At 36.8% G+C, this 14,475-nt stretch overlaps 1 protein-coding gene and 1 long non-coding RNA gene across 2 annotated transcripts; one reads left to right on the forward strand and one right to left on the reverse strand.

Annotated features, from left to right (window-relative positions):
* Positions 1-482: 482 nt before the first annotated feature.
* On the reverse strand, positions 483-1,815 carry LOC118437803. The gene is made up of 3 exons (XM_035857182.1): positions 1,505-1,815; positions 1,336-1,426; positions 483-705 (listed from the first exon to the last, which is right to left on the reverse strand). The coding sequence occupies exons 1-3, from the start codon at positions 1,619-1,621 to the stop codon at positions 491-493; spliced, it is 423 nt and encodes a 140-aa protein (XP_035713075.1). The 5' UTR covers positions 1,622-1,815; the 3' UTR covers positions 483-490.
* Positions 1,816-2,388: 573 nt separating this feature from the next.
* Positions 2,389-3,960, forward strand: LOC118437815. Its single transcript, XR_004836381.1, has 3 exons — positions 2,389-3,347; positions 3,429-3,532; positions 3,670-3,960. It is a non-coding gene; the product is annotated as an uncharacterized LOC118437815 (long non-coding RNA).
* Positions 3,961-14,475: the final 10,515 nt, after the last annotated feature.

Consider the following 14,475-nt stretch of genomic DNA (forward strand, 5'->3'; position numbering starts at 1 on the left):
TGCAAATTAAGTTTCGAAATTTTACACACTTCTTAAAAGTCTTATTAAATTTAATTCAAAATTTAATTAAAAAAATATTAAATTAAATATGTATGCACTGCATAAATAGATTGCTGCTACATAAGTTTAGTTCAAGACAAAGTATATACCCAAAATAAGGTAGTAATAAATCATTACCATGCGGAATGACTATGTGGCTCTACCACGTCGGTTACGATTTGTAGTAGAAATGGTAATAATAAGTTCAGGAAAATTCAAACTTAATACATAATGGTATTCACTTCCTTAATATTTGGTAATGAATTTGAATTTCCCTGAAATTGTTATTACCATCTCTACGACAGATCGTAACCGACGTGGTAGAGCCACATAGTCATTCCTCATGGTAATGATTCATTACTACCTTATTTTGAGTGTAAAGTTTGACCATATTATCGGGCTATTCATACTCATTGAAATTTTTTGGGAAAATTTTTATTAAATTTTATCATTAAACGTTACTATTGCTGGGAATATTAATATTAATACTTATCCCGTCCCCACCAGCAGACACGCACTTTCCAAACCTGTCCATCTGATACCCCGTGTCACAAAGGCAGACCGTGTTGCATTTTGAATTTACGACACACGCCGTGCTAGACAAGGTACACGGAAAGTTGGCACGAATTCGGCACCCCCCACCGAGCACGTCGATGCCGAGTAGTCCTGCACATCAAAAAATTATTTGCAGGGATAAAAATAAATTGGGAAAAATTTAGCACGTTCTGTTAATCTATATCATAAGCTGGCAATGTTTGTTTGCAACGGGAGTGAAAGTAATTTTCCGTGACGGAAGTGAAAATAGAGAAAGTTTCGTTTCCCTCGCCGACATTTCCAGCTAATAATATAGATACAATAAAAAAATTTATCCATGGAATTAAATATGAACAATCGTACTTAATTTTCACGAAAATCAGATAAGCCCGTCGCCCGGCGGGAGACGGGTTTATACGCCAGTTGATAATAATTGTAAATTGTTTAGTTTTTAAGACAGGAAACATGAGATAATTGATTAATTTCAGTGGAAAGTTTTTGAAAATTTCAAAATTCCACGTGTAAAACCTGCACTCTTGAAAACCTTGTTTTAGAAAGTTATTCATAAAATTGCCACCGCTCGGTATGAGAATTATACCGAGCCGTAGAATTTACCAACCGACATGGTAAAACTAAACTTTAATTCTGAGCATTCCGGTACATATAACGTGTCACTACCATTTGCTAGAGTGATACAGGAATACCGCTTGGTATTATTTTAGCACCGGTTTTCTAAGAGTGTAAAGTAAATAAAATATTTACCAGTCTGGTACACAAATCCGACCGGATTGCAAGCACATTTGGACCCCAGACAGACCAAATTGTTGTCCCAATTGCATGTCTCGCTTTCCTTCTGTTTGACATAAATAGCCAATCATTAATTAAATACTGTACGTATAAAGAAAATGCAAATTTGCCAAAAAATCCTAACCGCAAAACCCAACCCGGCCATGAGACTGGTCACACAATCTTCCCCATACTGACGGGTCCCATACGTGGGCAAAATAAAAGAAATTACAGTTATGACTTTCACGATAAAACACTTCATTCTTGAAATTAAGTTGGCTTTTTTAGCGTTAAGATTATTCGAAAAGTTATGCTTTTATCTCTAACACGACTGTTAGTAGAATTGGACTTGTTATGTAATATCTACGATTTAAATTTTTGCTTACTCTAAATATGCAAAACAAATTAGGAATGAGAAGCTTCAAGAACATGTTGTGAATATGAATGCCTTTGAAGAAGAACTGATCATGGGGAGCATTCTACTATAAATGTATGCACATAGTTTACATATCTAAATATATCCATTTATTAAATAGCTTCAGCTACTTTATGTAGGCGAAGACTTTGTCTGTCTGTCGGTCTGTCTGCCGGCAGCATAACTGAAGAACAGGTGGAGATAATCGTCGTCATCATACATCCTATCAACCTTTGGGGTCAAGCTAACCACCCCCCTTGGCGTCAGGGGGTGGTCGGGTGGTCAAAATGAGATTTTCACTGAAATTGAGTTTCTAAGTAAAGTTAAGTTAAATTGAGTGTTTTCGAGATGTCGGGGAAGTAGTCTGAAGCTACTTCTTTATATGCGTTTACGACTGTATATTTATTTATGTGTCTAAACGTATTTTATTTATAAGTCTAGTAGGTATGCAGGAATACCTACATACATAGCGATGTATGTAAATCTGGAAAAATAGGCCTTCTAACTGTAAAGGTGGTATCATACGACCTTTTCAAGCTTCCAATTCTCAGAATACATATATGAAAAAACATATTTTCACCCTCGGTGGGACCAGTCTGCCTCTCACCTTTCCACCTTCACTATCACTCGTTATTCTACTGATCATGTGCGTATTCACGGCAACCTTCGCATATCTCGCAAATTGAGCATAGCAACATAGCTTGCCAAGTTTTGCGAGATTTCGCTAAATTTTGGCTGGGATTCTTTTCACAAATTTACCCAGCAATGAAGCATGTCCTTTTGGCAAACTTATTTCGCAAACTCATCCTCACCATCACCAGGAACAGAAATGAAAGAAATCCATAGAAACATTGCCAAAGTATATAGTTTTCAGTAGATTTTGAGTAGATTTTCGAGATTTTCTAGAAGTCATATTTCGCGAATCCCCTCACAACAGAAATACCTTGACCTTCGCAAGTTTGCTAAATAAGTTGTCGTGAGTACGCCCAACATTTAAAGCATTTATTCCAGTTAACAAGAAATGGGGCCAGATAAGGCCATCGAGGATGAAGGGATTAACGCTATGAATTACTATTATGGATTTCTCGTCTCTTCTTTTCTACTCCATCAATTGACCAGTTTCACCATCTGTTTCGAAGAACACATGTTCTGCGGCCACGTCCAAGCTATTTTGCTGGAAATGAACGCTGGCTTAGTTCTGCTTATTTATACGTGTCGGGTCATCGTACACTGGGTGACGAAAAAGTGTAAGGAAATTGATTTTCAGAAATCTTTGAAAAATAACGATGGATCACTTACATATTTATCTAAGTGTAGAGAATATGTATGTATTTATTACAGCAAAAGTCTTCGTAATGAAAGTTTTTGGTAAAAGGTTGCAGAACTCCAGGAGTTTTGACCTTTTAATATATTTCTTAATTACGCAGTATCCAAACGAAGAAGACGCCGTCGCGATGTGAGCAATTCTGCAGGTCGAAGTTATGAATTAGGAAAACGCTTCAATCATCAAAAGTACCCAGAGGTCGTAGATGCAACCGATATTGTGCAGTATTTAGGAATTTCATCTACACAGGTACATAAAAGTCATATTAAGATATTTTTAAGTAGAAATTATAGTTTTTTTAGCGATGATTTGGTGCTTTTAATTTCTCAGAAAACCTTCATCTAGAAATATCTCAAACGTTCTAATGAACTTTAAAAAGTCCCACAGTTAATCACTCCTCGTCAACTACATAAACTATGTCCCACCGCAATAAGGTACATAAGTTAAGACACTAATTAACCACAGTATAAAATTTTACGACTTGTTGTCCATTACAACAGTAACATGTAAATATGCCAAATTAACCAATTCGTCTTCAGTCAATTTAATTTTTTTAATTTTCTAATCTTAGATAACCTGCCACACGAAACTGACAATGCAAGTCTTTTACATGTACAACTCCGATTTGGATGAGACTGGCACCAAAAAATCAAGCCAAAAATTAGGATGAACATTTGGTTTGGCACTTTTTATAATGCTCAGGTTATGACGAGAGATGACGTGACGAAGTGACGAAAACGGGCCCGTGCGAGCCCCATCTCACCGCTTCTCTCATCCATTGCTCTCTGACCTCCTCATTGCTCCTCTCCTCCTTCTCGCTCGCTCGTTTTCACAACTTCATGCGTTCTACATTTTATGACATTATTTTTTCACTGATTTTATAGACTTGTTGTTGCAAATTATTTTAAAAGTAGTGAAATTAACAATGGATAGTATTAAGTTTCTATCAGTCGCTAATGAATTGGTGCGTCTAATAAAAAGTACATATTCATACGAAGAAAAAATAGCAAATTTGGAAGAAGAGGAAATTGCAGAATTATTGTTGGAAAAATTACACGATATCACTCACGAGTTTGTATTTATCGACGAAAATGAGAATGGTAAAATCTCCTAAGAGCGTGTAACCTTAGCAGTTTTAAATATTATTAAATATATACAGGAGAAGATGACAATAACAACGAATCCAATGAACCGTACATAGACCAACATGGATCCGAGCTAAAACCGTCCGAAATCTCGCTGCCGTACAAGAAAAGGGCCGTGGAGGTTTACGAGAATCGCAAAAAGTGGAAATTTTCAACCTTTAAACAACAGTTCTCGAAAGTTCGTAAACCACACTACTTAACGAGGTGGAAAAAGCATATTCAGATGGGAGGAACAAAATTTGAATTATTTATGCACATTGAAAACTTTGTAAGTCATCAATTTAGGCTATGCAGAGAGCAATTCCTCCCCGTGCATGATATGGATTTAAAGAAATGGGCTATTGTAAAGGCGTCTGAATTTCCCGGATTCGTTTTTAAAGCATCGCATTCTTGGTTAAACGTCTTTAAACGTCGTAATAAAATAGTCTCTCGAAAAATTCAAAAACTTGTTAGCTTCCGCGAGGTAAAAGATATCGAGCAAATCCGGAATGACGCAGAATACTTTCGGAATCAAATAGTTCCCATGCTGCAGAACTTCAGCCCCGACCAAATATTCAATACAGACCAAACAGGTTTCAGATATGAGATGACTTCAACAAGAACTTTGTCAAAAAAGGGGGAAAGGTATACGTTCGGCTCCTGCATGTCACCCAAAAATAAGTACACGCATAGTTATACCGTTCAGTATGTCATATCGTATGCCGGCGAAATATTGGACCCATTGTTTATATGCCTGCAAGAGGTTGATGGCAAATTCGGCCCCCGAATATTGGATACAATGCTTTTGGCCCTTAATCTGTACGTGACTTGTACAAAATCTGGGAAGCTAAATCGGAGCAAAGTCGAAGAATTCTTGGACGAAGTTCTCTTAAAAAATCAAACTGGCAATATACTCTATATTCAAGATAGATGGAGTGGTCAAACGGACAACACACTGTACACATCCAGATGCACGGAAGAGTTAAACATCGACGTAATGTATATTCCCGAACATTGTACCGACGTTTGTCAGCCCACCTATTTCCATCGTCAGTTAAAGTACTTGGCCAGACAATTTTATGCTTTCGAAACTGTGCATCTTAGAAAACCAAAATCACCCATACAATTGCGGACCTGAAATGGATTATTGAAAATGCATTCCCTAATTCAATTTTTGTTGTCAGCTCCCGTCTTTAAAACTATGGTTAAATACTGCTGGTTTCTGAGTGGAATATGGGATCAAGGAGATAAGCCAATTTTTCGCAATGCTAAGGAGGTGTGCTTTAATTTTTCAAATAATATGAAATGTTCATCTGATGGTTGTACCGAATTGGCTTTCATTCAATGTAGTTGGTGTAATTTGGTGTTTTGTTTTTATGAATTTTTTTGTGATTACCATTTAATGTATTGTACATCTGGGCCATACAAATAATTAAATCTTGTAGCTAATGTACGAAATAAATCTGTTTAAATTCAATTATAGAGTTAAATTGTTAAGCGAGAAAAATAATACCAAATTTGTATGCTAAAGTAAAATGTAGAACGCATGAAGTTGTGAAAACGAGCGAGCGAGAAGGAGGAGAGGAGCAATGAGGAGGTCAGAGAGCAATGGATGAGAGAAGCGGTGAGATGGGGCTCGCACGGGCCCGTTTTCGTCACTTCGTCACGTCATCTCTCGTCATAACCTGAGCATTATAAAAAGTGCCAAACCAAATGTTCATCCTAATTTTTGGCTTGATTTTTTGGTGCCAGTCTCATCCAAATCGGAGTTGTACATGTAAAAGACTTGCATTGTGAGTAAAGCTTAGCAAGTTGTCAAATCAAAGCCTCAACTACTAAATTCATACATGCATATGAACGACAAAGAATTGGCACAATTACAAATTCAAAAACATATGTAGAGATTTTATACATGTAATCGTTTTTTTGAAAGTATATTTGGGGGTAATTGTGAACTAAGACTTTATGTTAATACATTTTTGTTAGTGTGAAATAAATCAAAAATAAAGAAATTTTTGCAAAGCATGCTTCAACAATGTATTGATTTTCTGGGGCTACTGTACATGCACTGAACGGCCGGAATATATATTAAGGGTGTGAAGTTGGGCAATAAATGTTAAAAAATCCCTGAATGTTTTGATATTATGTGCATACCCCCCACCGGATATTTAATAAATTAAATTAAACAACCACTATCCCAGGAATAGATCCAATTTATTTAATACAACCTAACACCATAAGTTTACAATCAGTCCTCGTTCACCTTTTCCAAAAGCATACAATTTTATGGAATGCTTTTCTGAAATCGGGATTTACATACCCGTAGATACAAGGATTAAGAAAACTATTGGAATATCCAATGGCTGCAAAGAACGGTAAAATTACTGACGACGGACTTTCTCCTTCTGGAAGAAATCCCGTAATTGAATAACCCACCATGAAGGGTAACCAACTGAGGGAAAAGGCCGCAATTATAATCCCCAACATTTTTGCGGCACGACGATTCCTCCTTAGCACGGGAACCGCATCTTGTACTTTATTCCCAGCTATGATACTTGTTGATCTCGTACCTGTTCAAAAAAAACTTTTTTCATTCAAAGTTCAGTCATCCCGATTTCTGACTGAAGATTTTCATTTTCCTTCAAACTCATTTCATTTCACTTCATCTGAGTTTATTTCTTATTTCGCCCCATGTATTAAGCATAGGGTGAAAAATCCCTTCATTCACAATCATTCATCTGAAATGACTGAATCTTTCACTCATTTTCATTCCAATCACAGGAAATTCATTTTTATTCACTATCATAATCCGTCATATGAATGAAAGTGAACAGGTCTTATTGATATTTTTTAATTTAATCTACCTGGAGGATCGTACCCAACCGTTGTAGCTTCAGAAATTCTACTGCATTGCTGCATTTTCCATCTGTTTTGCAGTTCCCGGTAGATGGCGACGTAACTTGATGTCAAGAGAATGACTGGGATAAGATAACAGCCAATGACACAGTGGACAATGAGTTCTCGAGACATGTTGGACACACAGATCCCAAGTTGCACACTCCGGTCGCCGATAGCTTCCCAATCTCTCATTGGTGGAAATATCGGCCAGAAAGAAATTATCCAAATGAGGCATATCCTCTTCAGCAAGAAAGGAAAAGTTCGTCTTTTCCCGTAGCTGACTGTATCATGAACCGCGTAATAGCGGTCGATAGATATTGCAAGAAGGTGAAAAACAGAGGATGTACATAGTCTATTCATAAGTCCCCGCACAAGAATTTCTCGTGATAAATCCCAAAGTATTAGAGCTATCGGTTAGAATTTTTTATGGACGAACAAGGTACTATCGTTCATCCAGAAAGTACTGAGCAAGGGAGGTGACCTGATATGCCGCATGGCCCACTTGAAGTAGATTCCCTGGATACGGATAGCCACACCGGCAGGGGGTGTGACTTTTTAAATTTTAACTATACCACTGAAATCTAGCTAACGTCATAAGCAGTTTGATATGTCACACGACCAGGTTTAAGTTGATTCACTGCATACCAACGGCCACACCCCCAAGGGGTGTGGTTTACTAAATTTTCACTACGTCAGTGATATTCCACCCGGCGAGCTGAGAAAATTGATATGTCACATGACCAGGTTTAGTTAGATTCACCGAATACTTATAACCCCACCCACAGGGGGTGTGGCTTTTTAAATTTTAACTATACCACTGAAATCTAGCTAACGTCCTAAGAAGATTGATATGTTGCAAGACCAGGTTTAAGTTGATTCACTGCATACCAACGGTCACACCCACAGGGGGTGTGGTTTACTAAATTTTAATTACGTCACTGAAATCCCCTTGGCGAGCTGAGAAAATTGATATGTCACATGACCAAGTTTAAATTTATCCATTGGATACCAATAGCCACACCCACAGGGGGTGTGGCATATTAAAATTTGAAACACGTCACTGAAATCTCCTTACCCGCCTGAGAAAAATGATATGTCGCATGGCGTGCATTGGTAAGGTATTGGCAGAAGCGCCGATAACCACACCCCCTGTCGCCATGGGGTCTACGACAATAGAATGTCGTTCACATAGCGGGCCTTGGTAAGATTACGTGTATTGGCGACGTTGAATTTCGGAAACTACGGTGGGGGGAAATTTTTTTACTAAATTAAGTGTGTTGATTTGACATCTGACCACCCCCACAATGACTCCAAAGCAGGGGGTGCGGCCTACTAGTCGCTGAATATCTGACCTAACTATTTCCGCCAAGAATTTATCCCCAGCTCCGTCGAATCCAGTCGTAAAATTTAAAAATCCGATAAAGAAGTGTTACTTGTTTTTTGACCTTGTGACCTGGATTTCGAGGGGTGGGGCCGAATTTGAAAAATCTGAAAATATATATTTCTCCCCAAGGTCCAAGGTATCCAAAACGGGCGCCATTGTGAAAATCCATCAGGAAATGACCGTGCAATTAATTTCGAAACTTTACATGTTATAGCTTATGGAAAGGTCGGCCATTTAGCCTTTTGGATTTATTAACATTGGCCGATGCTCAATACTTTTAAGATGCACCATAATATGGTTTAAAAATCATAACTTCTTTTTTAAGATTTCCTTCAAGGGCTCATACGGAAGACATAAGTCGGGACGACGGCTAATCGGTCGCGGCACGCACCTTTTTCATGGGAAAGTGTTCATGCCTTTCAGAAAGGATGCCTTCAGTGGGGATCCCTTGATTGGACAGATATTTGCTCTACGGACGTCTGACATCCCTTTACGTACGCGGAAGTAAATAAAAAGTCACCAACATGGTGTTAAAGGGAGCGAGTTGGCTGGAGAAAGGAAGTCCATGTTTTTCACCGCAAGTAGTAAAAATTCAGGTCAAGAATTATTTTCAGAATGCTCCTGTGCCAATGGTTAAACCCCTGGGCCATGAACTATTCGAAAAATAACATTTGACTTTCAACAATGCTCTGCTACTGATAATAGAGCAAAAAATTGTCCAAAACTGCCTTAAGTCGAGTTTTTGTGAATTTATTTCGTCCATGGAACGACCTTCAGCATTTGCAGACCTTAATCCCCAAAATTGTGACCGGTGGTAAAAATCATAGATACAGATATGTTCTATGTCTCATAAAAGCGTTAAAGGCCTGAGGTCATACTTACTGAAGATCTGGACGCTTTTCCCATGAAAACCGTGCGTGCCGCGATCGTGCAGTTTTCGTCACGACTTATGTCGTTTGTATAAGCCCTTGGAGGAAATCTTGAAAAAGAAGTTATGATTTCTAAACCGTATTAGTACCTTGTTCATCCATAAAAAATTCTAACCGATAGCTCTAATACTTTGGGATTTATCACCAGAAATGCTTGTGCGGGGACTTATGAATAGACTATGTAGGGAGCAACCATGCTAACAGGTCGTATATTTGGCACTATAATCTAAACAGTCCAGAATAAATATTTGTCGTACAATTCCGGATCACATCATCCCATATTTCATTCCTACCTGTTCACTTTCATTCATGTGACTGATTATAATAGAGAATGATAGTGAATGAAAATGAATTTTCTGTGACTTGAATGAAATTGAATTTTCTGTGATTTTAATGAAAATGAATTTTCTGTGATTTGAATGATAACGAATGAAAGATGAAGTCATTTCTGGGAAGTGACTTAATGAAAGGATTTCTCACTCCTTTCATTAAGAAATGAAGTCAAATCACGTGAAATGAATGAGTTTGAAAGAAAATCACTGATTGTGAATGAAAATCTTCAGTCAGAAATCGGGATGAGTGAACTCTGAATGAAAAAAGTTATGTATGATTTCATGACCTACCCCAAGGCCAAGTATTTGTCACAAGTTCTCCCACCATTGTGGGAGTTAGTAATATTCCAATCAACAGATCCGTACCAGCTAAGGAGAATAGATAAATATTTTGAGGTTTTCGTACCGGCTTGTGAAACATCCAGGCGAGAAGGACTAACCCGTTGGTAACGACGGTCGCAAAACTTACCATCGTCAAAGCGACTATTAGAGTAATACGAGCCTCGACGGATAAGTTGGACATTATTAAATAGCTGAATAAATTCCAGCAATTATATGGCTAACTTAAAAAAATAGTTAAATATTTCAGTCTATTCCCAGCAGTGCAATTGATTTACACTAATTGAATAAATACAATTTGAATTTCGGAATTTATTTAATGCTTTATTCGGAGTAATTTGTTTGGATTTATTTGTAGTTTAACTTACTAAAATGTACACGTAAAATGTATCCTGTGTAGTCAGTCATGTTAAATAGACGAAACTTTATGAGGTTTTTTTTAAGTATGAAGTTCATAATTATAAACCAATTAGATATGTATTAGTGTGAGTACAATAACCAGAGGGCGGATATGTATGTACATAAATTCCGCCAAGTGCTTATAAAACCTGAAAATTATTATGCACATAAAAAATGTTTTTTTAACTTGAATTTTCTACTATTTATGAAATATAATTTTGAGGAAACCTTAATTTCTAAATGAAGAAAAATATTTTTTACATACAAAACTTCGAAATATCCAATAAAATATTTATATTCAGAAAAATACTCGAAATATAAAGGAAAATATGTATATGTATGAAAAATCTTCAAAATATGTATGAAAATATTTAATAAATATGTACTAAGACCAGGCCCCGATTTAGGGGCGGGCAACCCGGGCAGCTGCCCGGGGCGCTAAACTCCTGGGGGGCGCCGGAAGGCGCCAGGGTTTACACTAGATATAATTGAATTTTCCTGTTGTAAATTTTGAAAATCTTTTCTTGGAGTTTTTATGTTTATCAAGTTTAGACAAGTCATTGGGACAGTTCTGATGTGTTGATGCACCCAATTGTTGTGTTAACCTCTACTTTGCTCAACATGTAAATTCTCTAAAGCTTATTTTAAAAATAATAGGCCGGCAAAACATTTAGAGTTTACGTTGCGGAGCAAAATAAATTGTATGATATAACAACTGCTCTATGTCGCATTGGTTACGTCTTGAGAGTTTAGAAAGATTGTGGTTTTAAGTAATTCATTCTGATTTTTGAGAAATGTCAAAGAGGACTCACTATGCAGGTCTTTCACATGTAAACATCGAATCTCCATGCGACCACAAAAAATAAGCATCACCGCACTTTTGCGTTTTTCATAATGCACTACTATGAGCGCTTGGCGCGAATTGTAAACTGTTTTCCAACCGAACCCTCGGTTTTTCAAATTTTGTTAGCGCGAATCCAAAAATTCGAAAATATGCGTTAACAGTATGATTTGCCTGGCTTATGAAAAACCCAGTTGTCTTCAAATTTTCTAAGAATATTACATGAGGATTTTTTATAAATGAAGTAAGGCAATCTGAAGGGACATGTTTTCAAATTTTTGGATTCGCGCTAAAATTAGAAAATTTGCAGAATTTTAAAAACCGAGGTTTTGGCTGGAAAACAACTTAAAATTCGCGCTCAAATTATCGCCTTATGGAAAATGCAAAATTCAAAAAATACAGGGACGCTTTATATTTTTGGTGAACAAAATAAAATTGGTTTTATGTAGTTTGCACGTAAATGTCAGCTTTTTTGAAGGCATATTTCCAATTGTGGTTTCGGTTTGTCCCCAATTTTAAAAATAATCACGAATAAAGATGTAAAAGAACTTCACATATAAAAAGGTAAAATTTAATTTCACTTATTTAAACGCTGTCCAAATCACCGTAGTAAAATTTCTGAAGTTTTAAATTTGCAAAATTTAGACTAACAGTTTTGAAGCGCTGTAACTCCTTGGCCCCCACTCATATTTTTCTCCAATTTTTGGAATTTAGATCTAATAAATTTCGTTGTATTGCTAATTACATTTCCCAAAATTGAAAGGACATTATATCTGAAAATATATTTACCAAAACGTCATGAATATAGAAGCCTATGTAATTTGACAAATTTTTCCGTAACACAATTTAAAAAAAGTTTTATACGTCTAAAACGACGCTAAATCATTCCTGACCAAAATTTACACCAAATTTTAAAATGGCGACAAAGGTTATAAGGTTCATTTGCGATAAACAAAAAGCGAGCCACACCTCCGAACGAGTGCACCACACCGCGAACCAGACCACCAGAAGTCAAGCGACCAGTTTTCAATCAGATTTTGTAAGTGTGTACTCCAGAAGAGGAAATTTTGAAACTTGGTATTTTTACATTATGCACAGGTATATTATGCATGGACGTGGGAAATTCTAAACAAAAATTATTACCCGTTATTTTTCTGCAGTAAAGAATTTTTATCAAAGAACTTCGTGACTGACTGGTAAAGGTATCTAAGCTAAGCTAAAAGTTTGCTATCACATTGTATATGTCCATTCAAATACGGCATGGGTAAGAATATTTTTCGCAAATATCTGATTGAGAAAAAAACCACATGCGAGCGCCGACGGCGCGAGCGGCTAGGGGCGCCTAATTTCTTTGCCCAGATAAGATTTTAGCTTAGATCGGGGCCTGACTAAGACCTTAAAACATGTTTGAATTTTTGCGATCGTGCTTAGATGGGATGCCAGTACACGAAGTTTTGGTACGATCTGATTTGGTATGAAAAAGTTAGAAATACATATGTACATACATATCCGCCGTCTGACAATAACTATTAAAATGTCACACAAGAGCGGGTGCTAAATAAGATAAGCTTGTAACAAGTTACGAGTTAACAGGCAAAAAATATAACCCGGTGGAATATGAATGTCTTGAGTGTTGCAATATCTACAAATATGTATGCCTAATTAACACAATTAATTAGTTTCAGATTGTAATTATTTATTCATAAAATAACAATTACGAAAGACATATGTAGTTGTTGTTTGATATTTGTGATTACTTGCGAATTAGTTGGTTAACAGTTCAGGGGCCGTCCATAAATTACGTAACTAAAGGGGGGGAGGGGGAGGGTCTAAGCCTCCAATGTTATCGTTCCTACATATGTTACACATGTTAAAGGGGGAGGGTTATGGAAAATCGGGATTTTTGAGTTACGTAATTTATGGACGGCCCCATATGGAATTTTGATGGAAGAATATGGTAGATACTTCTAGGAACAACACACCCATGTAGGACACACCTACCTCGTGAATTAGCACTTACTAAATAGTTTAACGTGACACAACATAAAAAAAATTCAGGTACAAGGTTATTTCCTTCCATCTGATTGTATCTGCGACGAGAATACGTAATTATTAAGTAGCTTCAGCTACTTTATGCGAAGACTTTTTCCGCCTGTCTGTCTGTCTGTCAGCAGGATAACGGGAGAACGGATAAAGATAATCAAAATCGGTTTTCGCATCATACATAGGGGGAGGATCCTATCAACTTTTGGGGACAACCGGACCATTCCCACTTGGCGCCAAGGGGTGTGGTCGGGACGAAATAAGATTTTTAGTGCAATTTGATCAATAGACGGCATAGAGTGAAATTAAGGGTTCCGGAGTTGTGCCACACCCCCACGTCACCAGGGGGTGTGGTCGGGGCAAAATGAGATTTTTATTAAAATTGAATTTATGGATGAAATTAAGTGTTCGGTTAGGTTCAGATTCATTGATAGATTTCACCACCATGAACTATTTATCCTTGATTTTCGTTTAATCCGTTGTATGTGGGTCCACTCCCATTTGGACAAAAACTTCAAGTTATTGCATGCAATTTCAGTTTATTCTTTGTTTGCCTGGTGGGGGGGACCCGTTTGGATTATTCAGGTCATTTTTCATCCTTGAAAAAAATTTTGTTCACACATTGCCACGAATATTTTCTCCAGCACTTCTGAATTTCGATAAATCTTTTAAACACATGGGATTTCTCGTTTCCAAGGTGAATATCTCAATGCTATCATCCTTCTGATTATCACTTATCTTCACTCCACTTATGGTAAAAAGTTAAAACAAAAATACTAACTGGATCCATAATTACAGCTGACTTTGTGGCGAAAGAAACATGTGATCGAATTAAATCAACACCCTTTATATGGGGAGATATATATATACAGATTATATGTGTGTTTGCATTACAAGTTGCAAGAATAAAAATGTAAACACAAGTCAAACATTATGCATATTTATGGACATAGATATGTAAAAACAATATCCGTAATGTAGGTTATAAGCATTCAAATACAAAGCTATTAATAATTTTCCCCATATTGCATTTTTTGGTAGCCGTATATTTCCATATGTATTTACTAGCAGATTACGTAATCAAGAAC

The sequence above is a fragment of the Folsomia candida genome, unplaced genomic scaffold (genome assembly GCF_002217175.1).
Source record: "Folsomia candida strain VU population unplaced genomic scaffold, ASM221717v1 Fcan01_Sc016, whole genome shotgun sequence".
Lineage (NCBI taxonomy): Eukaryota > Metazoa > Arthropoda > Collembola > Entomobryomorpha > Isotomidae > Folsomia > Folsomia candida.

Excerpts from the sequence above, each read along its gene's own strand:
- LOC118437803 (XM_035857182.1), bottom strand. The coding sequence starts at position 1,621 with ATGAAGTGTTTTATCGTGAAAGTCATAACTGTAATTTCTTTTATTTTG. Across the intron at positions 1,427-1,504 it reads TGGCCGGGTTGGGTTTTGCG|AAGGAAAGCGAGACATGCAA; the intron begins GTTAGGATTTTT and ends TATGTCAAACAG. Across the intron at positions 706-1,335 it reads CGGATTTGTGTACCAGACTG|GACTACTCGGCATCGACGTG; the intron begins GTAAATATTTTA and ends TTTGATGTGCAG.